The sequence below is a fragment of the Benincasa hispida genome, chromosome 6 (genome assembly GCF_009727055.1).
Source record: "Benincasa hispida cultivar B227 chromosome 6, ASM972705v1, whole genome shotgun sequence".
NCBI lineage: Eukaryota > Viridiplantae > Streptophyta > Magnoliopsida > Cucurbitales > Cucurbitaceae > Benincasa > Benincasa hispida.
Genome location: NC_052354.1, coordinates 10820452 through 10833180, shown reverse-complemented (window position 1 = coordinate 10833180; position 12729 = coordinate 10820452). Strand labels below are relative to the sequence as shown.

General features: G+C 30.1%; 1 protein-coding gene across 1 annotated transcript; it reads left to right on the top strand.

Annotated features, from left to right (window-relative positions):
* Nucleotides 1–2815: 2815 nt before the first annotated feature.
* LOC120079096 (metalloendoproteinase 1-like) lies at nucleotides 2816–3703 on the top strand. The gene has a single exon (XM_039033283.1). The coding sequence runs from the start codon at nucleotides 2816–2818 to the stop codon at nucleotides 3701–3703; it is 888 nt and encodes a 295-aa protein (XP_038889211.1).
* Nucleotides 3704–12729: the final 9026 nt, after the last annotated feature.

The following is a 12729-nucleotide window of genomic DNA, read 5'->3' as shown; positions in this document are numbered from 1 at the left end:
TAGGAATGTTAAATTTTAATTATAAGCAGGACAATTAATTGACCTCAAGAGAGGAAGTTAATAACAATGGTATCTTCTTGGCTTATGTTTGTTGCATGATAAAAGTAGTGTTTAATTGGTTGAGTTTATTATTCTATTTCATGAATTCTATCTTAAACTTTATCTCTAATTATTGTCTCCACTTAATTCGGAATAAGATTAGTGATAATTTAAATAAATAGTAGTGATAAATTAAATAAGTCATCTTTAAATATTTATTTCTCTAGATAAAATGAGGTAAAAGTAGTTTGATAACTTAACTAAATTAATGGCTCAATCGTGTAAGGATATTTGAATTCAATCACTATATTAAAACTTAACACTGTACACTTGCGATTTTGCATGGTTGAAAAATTGCTCAACAAACATTAAAATAAAAATTATTATATTATCTAAATTTTATAAATTTATGGTAACCAAAAAAAAGTATAATATTTATTTTATATGGTAAAAACCTCCTATTGATTTTTCTTTTAATTAACACTACAAAATTTTATGTGCGTTGTACATATTTCTTTGACTAGTTTCCATTAAATGAGAGAAAGCATATCTCTTCTACAAGAATATCTCTGAATTAAATGATAAGATTATGTTATATTTTGTCAAAGTGTGTGTCTATATACATATATTCCTGAAAAATCATCAATTTAGCGTCTGTTTGATAATGTTCTTATTTCTTATTTTTTGTTTCTGTTTTTCATCCTTTTTTAAAAAACTGACATATTTGATAACTGTTTCTATTTATTGTTTCTACAATTTAAGAAAAGTTACAAGAAATGGGTCAAGTTTAAGAACTACATGCCAAAAGTAGTTTTTCCCCGTTTCTTTTTCATTTTATTTAGTTTTGTTTCTATTATGACATAAACGGTTGGCTTAGTTGTTTGGTAGTGAGGCGCCCATGCCTTTTACATGTGCTTATCTGTCCTAGGTTCGATTATCAGGGAATATAATTTAATTTAATTTAATTTTTTTTTGAGAAAAATACCATTGGTCTCTAGGGTTGAAGTCTAATTTCTATTTGATTCTTAGATTTCAAAATTTATTCTTTAAGTTTTAAATTTAGTTTCAATATAGTCTATGAGTTTCAAAACGTTGCAATTCCCTTGACATTTGAATTTTTTTTTTTTTTAAATTTGATCCCTAGATTTCAAAATTTATATTTTTAACTTCAAATTTTCTCTAAATACTCATTTACATCTTCAGTATTAATGTGTGTTAATAAATTTAAAATAATTAAATAAATTATAATTGATTAAGTTTTCACTATTTTTCATCACTTATAAAATTTAATTAATAGATATTGACGTCAATGCTTGAAAGTGAATAATTTATTTAAAAATTGAGGTTAAAAATGTAAAATATTGAAATCTAGGGACCAAATTCAAACAAAATCCAAATATCAAGGGTAAAATTGCAATATTTTGAAATATAAAAACTAAATTGAAACGAAATTCAAAACTTAATAACTAAATGTGTAACATTTTGAAACCTAAGAACCAAATAGAAATCAAATATCAAACCTAGGGACCAAAAACATATTTTACTCTTTTTTTTAATTTCTTTTGTATTTCATTATTTTCTATATTAATTTGGCTATATCTCTTTTACATTTCTTTCTTTCTTTCTTACTTTTTTTTTCTTACCTTTCTTTCTTTCTTTTATATTTTTTCTTTATTAACTTTTTTCTTTATATGTTTAATTTAATTTCAATACTTAAATTTTGATTTTCAAATTTCAAATTTTCAATAAATTTAAATATTTTTTGAATTTTGAATTTTAAATTTTGCAATATGCACCGGTTAGAATTTTGTAATATATAAATTTTGTTTACAAATACATTCAATTAGGTCAACTGTGATATTTTACAACCACGACATTTACATAATAATATAATTGAGTCAGATTTGAGTCAACATAATTTAAAACAAATGATTTGAGTGAGAAATAATATTCCAGATCAAATTTTAGCAACATATGAATGATGATAATAATTCTATGATAGTTATTGACTTTGCATCGGGATTTTTATGTATTTATCTATTTATTTTACATGATTAAATTATATTTAAACTATACAATAAGAGAAAATGTTAGAAAAAAAATACCAGAAACAAGTAACAAAAAATGATCACATAGGAGTTCGTGGGGGTGGTTGGAGTTGGCCATTAGTGGTGTGGTCGAAGGTGGTGATGGTGGCCAGAGTTGACTAGTAGCAGTGGTCACCAGTTGCCACTAGTGGTTATAGTTGGAGGTGGCGGAGTTGGGTGGCAGCGATGGTTGGAGGTGGTGGCCATCAACATAAAGAAAGAAGAAAGGTAAAAGGAAAAATGAGAAACGAGAAACAAAAAATAGTTGTCAAACAAATTTTTATTTCTATTTTTTTTCAAAAAAACATGAAACAAAAATAGTTATGGAACATCTTTTTGTTTCTAATTCTTAAAAAAAAAGAAATATCATGAATCGGCTCTTAATTATGTGCATTTCCATGACACAATGTCCTCCAATTAATATAGATTAAAAGAAAAGGTAGGTTTTTATCCCAAAAAGGCAGGATTTTGACCCTTAAAAAAAACAAAGAAAACATAAGTAAGTTATTTATCCCACAAAAGGGAAAAGTAGGTTTTTCTTTTTTTAAAAAATGAATTTCAATATTTTACATGCATGCATCAACAAACACTCAATTTCTTGCCTTTTTTCTTCATGCAAAATTTCTCTATTAAAAGCCCTCCAAATCTCTTCCTTCCACATCAATAACATTACTAAACTTTTCATAGCCATGGCGTTCAAGTCTCTCCAACTCCTCTTCCTTTTTCTCACCACCACTGCACCTCATGTAATCTCTAAACAAAACTCAATTTCATTTCCTCAACATCTCCATGGATGTCGTAAAGGTGACAATGTCAAAGGAATCCACAATATCAAAACATACCTTCAACATTACGGTTACTTATTACACAACACGAGTACCGACTTCCACACCAACAAACTAAAAAATGACATATTCAACGATGCCTTAGAATCCGCCATTAAATCATACCAAAAACGGTTTAACCTCAACATGAGTGGAGTTTTGGACGAAGAAACATTAGTTCAAATCTCCAGACCTCGATGTGGGGTACCAGATTTCTCCATGTCCAACCCGAATAAGAATCCCAAGGATGATCTCAAAATGTCGTCTCATTACACTTTCTTCCCAAACAACCCAAAATGGCCAAATACCAAATTCCATCTAACCTACACATTTACTAACAATTACCCGTTAAACTTGGTGCCATCAGTGACTGAGGCTATGGCTACATGGGCTTTAAACTCACAATTTACATTTTCAGAAGTTGTGGATGGCCAAATAGCTGACATTAATATTAGCTTTCAAAGAGGAGAGCATGGAGATGGAAATCCTTTTGATGGACCAGGGGGAATGTTTGATCATGCTTCTGCACCAACTGATGGGAGATTGCACTTCGATGGAGACGAGAGTTGGTCGGCGGGGGTGGTTGATAATGAGCTTAATGTAATGACTGTGGCACTTCATGAGCTTGGACATGTTCTTGGACTTGGCCATAGCTCTATTCAACAAGCCATCATGTGGCCCTATATGAATCCTGGTACTATAAAAGGCTTGAATGATGATGATATTGTTGGACTTCGTGCTTTGTATGGTTAAGATCTATCTGTCTTTACTCAGATGCATTATGAACTGCATCCATATTTATGGAAACCATTCAAGTGATTTCTTTTTTTTAGATTTTTTTTTAACATTTTATTTCCTTTGTGATTGAAAGAGATGCATGAAGATGGATGAAGTTTGGATTGCATCTAAATATTACTATCTTTTTATACTTTTTTAGAATATATTGCTACACATGTTTTTTTTCCTAAATATGTCTTTCTTCTTGTGTCATGAAAAATCCAAATTGTTGTAGTGGGATGAGAGTATTTTCTTTAAACAAATACATTAAAGATTCTTCTGAGGAACCAACAATTTGTGGGGCTAAATTTCAATGATATTTTAGGAGTGATCTTGGAACTATTTTTAAATTTCACGGACAATTAAAGATTAAATTTAAACTTTGATGACCGTTGACAAATCATGTTACATGAGTTAACAAACAAAATCAACTCAAGTATTTTGAAAACTAATATCAAACATATATAATACATCTATTTTATAACAATGCTCGAAACCACACATCCATATATTTCAAAGAAAATAAACATTTAGAACCCCCTAACTCCGTCCCGAGAATTAGATTCTCTTATGCTCGATAGGTGACATGTTTGGGACTTATTTTGAAATGATAAAAACGAAAATACTTTTGTTATGTTTAAAATCACTATGAAATACATGCTTTTAATTATTTAAAATCAAGTTTGATGGTATCAAAATTAAATTTAAAAATATGTATTCAAACATAATTAATTAAGTTTGATTTTACGGATGACTAAATACGTACATGTTTAGAAGTGATTTTTAATATGATCAAAGTTATTTTAACAAATGTACAATGAACATCAAAATTGAAACAAAAATAAAAGGGTAACCATCATTAAAGTATACTTTTCAATATAAAGCTTTGAATATCTTTCATTATTATTAATTAATCAATTACATTTGCCAATGACACCACGTGCTCGAAGTGACGAGGAGTGCTCAACGTTTTCAAAAAGGGTTAATTTAAAAAGAGAAAAAGAAAAAGGAGTTGTCACTAATCCTTTTTACAGTGTGATTGGATTCCAAAATAAAGTAAACAATTTTTTAAAAATAAAAATGAATAAAACTGGTACGTGAAAAATTAGAGTTAGGTTTATGAGTTGTTTGTGTAAGGGGAAACTATTAGCACCCACAATAATTGTTTAGATTATGGGGCCAAATTTTAAATCTTGAATTGAAATCTTTAAAGAAATTCATTTTTAAAATAATATCTTATTTTACCCCTCAGTGCTCCAATATTTTGAGTCATGATCCCATAAAATAAGTGAAAAAAATTCCATCAACTAGGCTATGTTAGAATTGAAGAAAAATTTCTCATCTCAAGAAATTGAGAAAATATCGCAATTTCTCAAATCCATCATAGGATAGTCTTTTAATAAATGAAGTTTTTTTTTTTTTATAAAAAATATTAATTGAACTCTTTTTTTCTTGGGATCAAATCTCGGATTCTGAGAGATTATATTCCCTCCAGAATCTAAAAAATGAGACTCATATTTCTAGATTCTTTTGTAGGAACTCTTTTTAGTGAAAAATGATTAGAGAAACCAAGTTGTTAGAAAACTTCTTGAAATAATATATTAGTTTTTAAAATGTTAAAACACAAAAAAAAAAAAAAAAAGAAAATGTAATTTAAGGAAATATTTAAATGACTTTAAAAGAATTTTATTATATATATTTTTTAAAAAACTTAAGAGATATTTAATTAGAAATCGAAATCAATTTAATATGAACATTATGTTAGCAAAATAATAATAACAACAATATAATAGAAGAACCATAATAACAAGTTAAATAAACATAAAAGAACATATTATATATCTAATGAAAATATATTAAAAATTAATCTCGGACTCTCAAAGAATCAGTTCATCACCTTGAAAATTTCAAAAGTTTCAGACTCTAAAACTTCCTAGATTCCGTCATCGACGTTATTTGAGAAAATACAAGCAAAGATTTATAGGAATATTGGAATAATATATTTTGGAACATAACAAGATTAATGTCGAGAATCCTACATTGGAAAACCCAAGTGATCTCACATTCGTTTATAAAATAGATGAGCTATTCCTCACAACATAGTTTTGAGATGGAACCCATACTATCAAATATGATATCAAACCTATAAAGTCCAAACAGAGACACCATATTGAGGAGACATGTTGAGAATCTCATATCGAAAAAACCAAGATCTTATAAGATATATGAACTACTCTTCACAACATTATCCTATAAAAGTTAAATATAATACTAAAAAAATAGATAAACAGAAATAGAAATAGAGCACGCAACAAAAATATGAAACTAAAAAAATCAGAGCGAATTAAATATGCAATATTGTAAATTTAAAATAACTTAAAAGTAAAAGGAAACTATATAAAACTAAAAAAATTTTTGTGTCACTAATAGTACCCTAATGCAATAACTCATGAAATACCAAAAGGAAAAAAAAAAAAGGAAGAAAAAACTAAAATCTATTTAGGCCGCCCATCACACACCCACACACATATATATATTAGCAACCATTTGAAATTACAATAAAAATAAGATTGAAAAGACTTGTCATAAAAAAATATATTAACACTAATAATGTTGGTTGAAAGGACGTATAATGAAACTACTAATAAATCTTTTAAACTTTTCTGTATATCAGAACTCTATCTCAACATTTTTAAAACAAATTCTCTCTCTTTAAAAACTTCCAACTCTTTTCTCAAATCCTTCTATCTCTCCACTTATTTTTTTCTTTCGAACTCTTTAGGGGTATGGCTTACTAACATGAATTGAATTGGATTGGTAAAAGTTACGAACTCAATCTTTGGCTCAACTTTAAATATTGGTGGAATTAAGTTGGTTATTTTTACCAACTCACCCTAACTCTCCTTACCTCCAATATTTTCAATAGCTCCACCCATCGTACCATTGACGACCACTATTGTCACACTCTGACCTGTTGGGATTGGTGTCCTAATTCTCTTGGTGGTCTTGTAGTTTATAAACATTTTGTACATATTATTATTAATAAAATAAATGTTATTTTATTTACATTTACTCATATCTAATAAACTAAGATCCGTAGTTATTTCATGTAATTTAAGCATGTATGTGAGACATACAAGTGGATCATGCCTTAAGTAATAACCTAAATGGTCTGTAGTATAAAGATAAAGGAGGGATACCTTATCCTAGTGACACTACGGATACAGCCCGTTTTGTAGATATTTACAAGTGTTGTAAAGTGCTACATATGGTTTGATCCTGACCATTCATGTGGACACATGCAAGCGGGAGTGTCTTATACAAAGAGTTTGTATAAGACTGGACCACGAGATGATTAGTCTCTTTTTATTATACCGTTGATAAATAAGACTTACATTTCACTAAAATGACCATAGGTGACATGACTTTAATCCTGAGTGAGTTGGGAACTCTTGCCTATGAAGGCGGTCCTTTGATTAGCATGGGTGAGAGTGGCCAGATTGCCAACTCAACAAGTCTATCTTTTTGGAAATTCGTTTGATTGAGGAGTTGGGAACTTAGCTACATAAGACGAAATTCACTCCTTCCCCAAAGCAGAGGTAAGTAGATAAATTGCTCCTTTAAGGACTGATTTCGGGTCTTGAACATAGTGGCCACACCCGCTCTTTGGAAGAGAGGATTCAGTCATAGTAGGACTATGACTTATTGTTCATTAGAGGAATAAATGGTACTTAAGGAGTTAGATGTAACTACAGGGAAAAAATGGTAAATTGGCTCAGCTGTACTTACGAGCGATTTGTGAAGGGTTATCACACTGCTGATTGGTCGTATGGACACAAAAATATATCTGTAATGCGAAGAGTGCAATTGTTGGTCTTTAGTGAAGTGACCAACAGTTAGCGGATGGTGGATCTCATGATTAAAGAGTTTAGTAAGTTATTCACGTACCATTGGAGCTTTAAACTACAGGTCCATGAGGTCCCCTTGATAGCTCAATGGATTCAAGTTGAGAATCAGATTTTAGGTTAGTTTGAAATGTTCAAATTAATAAGAAGAAATTCAATTATATGTGATATAATTGATATGATGTATTAGATACATTAAATGGAGGAATTAATATAAATATGATTTATATTAAGTACCACAAAATAAAAAAAGAACTATGGTTTATTGTTTCATATGATGAAATATTAAAACTATAGGTATAAATATAATACGATAACTTGGTTATCATATTTATTTATAATATATTAATTATATGATAATTAATTCTTTTTCTCTAATAACCGATTTGAGTGGGAGGTTATTGGAAGTTTTATGGTAACCGTGAGATAAAAAGGAATTTTTTTTTCCAAATTTTGTGGTTTTGATTCTCTCGGACGAATCTCATAGAAAAAGGTTATCAAGTAAAAAGAATTTTTACTAATCGATAGCTGTTGAGAGCATATACGATCGTTAAGAGTTGACTATACGATATTTACTCGTTGATTGTTGCTACACGATCAAGTACAAAGTCTATACGATAGGCTTTCATTATCTAAATGATCGAGTACATCGTCTATACGATAGACAAACTTCATATCTCCCACTTAATCGATCGTCAACTTGATCATCTACCTCATGTCTTCCTCTGTATACGATAAGACTTTGTATATAACGTCGTTGATACTGGAGACTTACATATCATCTAAATGACCATAGGTGACATGACCTCAATCTTGAGTATTTTGAGAACTTCTGCTTTTGAGGGCGGTCCTTTGATTAGTATGGATGAGAGTGGCCAGATTGCCAACTCAACATGCCTACCTTTTGGGGACTTGTCTGATTTGGGAGTTGGGAACTTAATACACAAGATGGAATTCACTCATTCCCTGAAGCAGGGGTAAGTAGAGAGATTTCTCCCTTAAGGGCTGATTCCTGGGCTTGAACATAGTGGACACAACTTCTCTTTGGAAGAGAGGACTCAGTCATAGTAGGACTATGACTTATGTTCATTAGAGGGATCAGTGGTACTTAAGGAGTTAGATGTAACTACAGAGGCATAACGATTATTGGTCGAGCTATATTTACGAGCGATCTGTGAAGGGTTGTCGCACTGTTGATTGGTTAAGATGGACACATAATATATCTGTGGTAAGGAGAGTTCAACTATCGGTCTTTAGTGGAGTGCTTGGCAGTTAACGGATAGTGGATTCCATGACTAAAGAGTTTAGTAAGTTATTCATGTACCGTTGGAGCTTCGAGCTACAGGTCCATAAGGTCCCCTTGGTAGCTCAATGGATTCTAGTTGAGGATCAGTTCTCGGTGTTGATTTGAAATGTTCAAATTGAAAAGAGGTAATTCGATTATATATGATATGATTGGTATGGTGTATGAGGTACATCACGTGGAGAATAAATGTAAATGAGATTTACATTAAGTACCATGGAATAGAAAAAGTGTTATGGTTTATATGTCTCATGAGATGAAATATTAAAACTATAGGTTATAAATATATTATGGTAAGTTAGTTATCATTTATATTTATAATAATATTAATTATTGGATAATTATCTCTTTTTCTCTAATAACCAATTGAGTGGGAGGTTATTGGTGGTTTCATGGTAACCGTGAGATAAAAGGAAAAATGTTTTCCTAATTTTAAAAATATTTGCAAAATTGTTGTTTTGAGATTTCCAATCTCGAAAAATTCTCACGGATAGTTGTTAAGTAAATCAGATTTACTAAGCGACAACTTAGAGTTAAGCTAAACGATTGAGTGTTAGTACACGATAGACAAGCTAACAGATCGCATAGCTTTTGCTAGATGATCACATAGTTTTTCCTAAACGATTGGGCATCGACCTATACGATAGGTTGTTCCATCTCCCAGTTGCTCAATCGTTTACACGATTGTGGTTCTCTGGTTTTTCTGCCTCAATCCAAGTCCACACAGAGCTCACCCTCTGGATTCTTACACCAAGAATACCAAGGTAGCCTTCTTGGTGGTGTCATACTCAACTCGACACTATCGAGGTTCTTTGGAGGCCGTTCGCGGTGTTCGTAACCTTGGTGATCGTTTAGTTCGAGCGCTTGGTGTTCATGCAATGTAGCGGTCGTGTTGAACGAACGTTCGTGTGTTGCTGTATTGCTGTGATCGAGCGTTTGTGATCAAGGAACTCGAAGATGAGTCTGCAAAGGTTTGTTGATTCTTCCCTTGATCTATCATAAAGCATGCTGTAATTTCTATTTTAGCATAACCGTATGTTTCTGTTTGTGATTGTGATTGTAATTGTAAAGTTCATATACGATTGTAATTTGGAAAGATCCTTTCGCTGCTCATGGAAATCCTCGTGTCCAATTTCCTTCAAAACGGAGTTGGGAGGCAGCAATGATGATGGATTTGGGCTAGGGACAAGGCGCGAGTGGGCAGAGGTTGGGTGTGTGCGAACAGAGAGGGGTCTCATTGCATGGATTTTGATGGATCTCGGACGGAACCACGACGATAAATATATGAATGAACAATTTCTGTATATTAACTTGAGATTTACATAGGGAATTTATAGAAAGGACGATAACCTATTTATAGCCTAACTACATAAATTAGGCCTAAATATCTCAACATTAAGTAAGAAAATTCTATTCCATAGTATTAAATTTCCATCACATGTAATATTTCTACTTTTTCATAGGTTTGATATCGACATGAGGGTGAATCGATATTTTCATTGTATTGTAGAACAATCTATGAAACGTAAAAAATAAGCAATAAAATGTCACTGATGTAAATATAATATAAATAATTAAAATGTTAACTTATTTACAAATCATAAAATGTTTATTTATTAATTTAAATTTATTTTTTTGCATTTTCATTTTTATAATTCTTCCATAATTATCCATCTAAATCGACGATTTATCAATATTTTTATTGAAATTTTTGTTAAATTAAGACCTCGATATTTCCGTCGAAATCGACATTTTAAACCTTGTCCTATTCTATATTCTTTTAGTTTTTATATATTCCTCCTCTTTTTTATACATTTATTTCTTTTATTTATTTTTCGAAGGATATTTCTTTTCTATATTTCTTTTCCTATATTTATTTCTTTTCTTTATTAATGCTTTTATATTTATATGCTAATTTAATTTTCCAATATTTAGATTTATATATTACTTAGATTTTTAAATTTCAAAATTTCAATTTGTATTTTGTTTAATAAATATCCATTTAGGTTCACTTTAATATTTTACAACCATAATATTTACATACTAATATAATTGAGTTGGATTTGAGTCGGCATCATTTAAGATAAATGACTTGAGTGAAAGATGATAATATAAATCAAATTTTAGCAACATATGAGTGATTGAAGCAGTTGCATTATTTTTATTAATTTTGCATCGGAACTTATAAGTATTTGATAATGCAAATATTTGATATATATATATATATATATATATTTTTACTGCATGCTATTGGAAAAAATCTCACGCTTCTACCGTAGAAATAAGCAGAAAAATAACAGAGAAAATAAATGAAAATAATAAAAATAGGAAACACAAGGATTTACGTTGAAAACTCCAAACTAGAAGAAAAACTACGGCCTACCAAAAAGAAATTCAGTATGTGAGAAATTGTTACAATGACACAAAATAATTCTATCCCCGATCACAATTGCGAAAACATTCTTGCAAAGCTAGCTTGACTACTCACACCCTTTTCTCACTCTCAAACTAGAGAATACAAGGAGGAATTTAATTAGAGTTAGCATATATAAGCTTAAAATATTTTTAAATAGGACACCTTAACCAAAGACATAGGCTCCTTATATAGTGTTTGGAGTTTGACTTCCTGGAACATTTTCATGTTGGACAACTACACTTCTAATATTATGTCAAAGTCCAACACATGCTATATACTTTTTATTTTACATAATTAAGTTATATTTAAACTATAAAAATAAAAGGTAAGAGAAAAATGTACAAGAAATAAGAAATAATAAATGATTATAAAAAAAGCTTTTATTTTTGTTTCTTTTTTTAAAAGAAAAATGACACAGTTATCAAACATATTTGTTTCTAATTTTAAAAAAAGAAATGAGAAACGAAAACATTATTGAATATATTCTTATTTTCTTCTTCCTTAGATAAGAACCTTCATGTGGAAGATGAAATTAACATTATTGAAAAGGAATTGGTAAGAGGAGCATTAATTCCTTTCCTAATGTGGGTTCGTGTGGAAAAAAGAATGAGAGAATGAAAAAAGAAGAACAAAGCATACGAGGAAGAAGAAGAAGTCACGAAGTGAAGAGAGAGAGAAAGTGTGTGTTTTGTGGGTAAGAAATAACTGTTTTGGGATTGAACATGAGATGGTATATCTCCACATTCTATATCATCTTTGGAGGCCCATTATCCTATCTCACTGATTTTAATTGTTTGTGGGCCTATTTTTGGAATGTGTTTCGTATCTCACCGTCATTTTCCTTCCGTGCATCATATATCATCTTAGTACTTAAACATATTCGATCATATTCGATCGTTCATACTCAATCAGAACTCTCCATACATCAGAACTCTCTAGACATCAGAACTTCTCATATTCTATATCATCTCAACGCTTCAAACAGTCTCAATGTTTTATTGATGAATGAGTAGTGACGTCACTGTTGAAACTAAAATGATAATGTTATATAAGAGTAAAGAAAGAAAAGTAGAAAAAGTTGGGAAAGTGAGAGAAGATATTGGTTGGTTTGTTTATTTATTTTTGAAGTAAAGGACAAAAGGGAAAGAAAAGTGAATTGTATTGGGGGAAAGAGAATGGTGGAATTCTTAGAAATATATAATACCTTTTTAAGTTTCATTTTTCAAAATTAGTATGTTTTTTGATAACTCGTTAAATTAGTTTTTTTTTTTATATATTTCGGTGGAAATAAAAACTACCGAAATTTAGTTTAAAAAATTAACTTTTTTCTCTTATTGATTGTTTTGGGTTTTCTCGATGAAATATCGCACAATATTTA

What these genes read in the sequence shown, in the direction of transcription:
- LOC120079096 (XM_039033283.1), top strand. Translation starts at nt 2,816, where the DNA reads ATGGCGTTCAAGTCTCTCCAACTCCTCTTCCTTTTTCTCACCACCACT.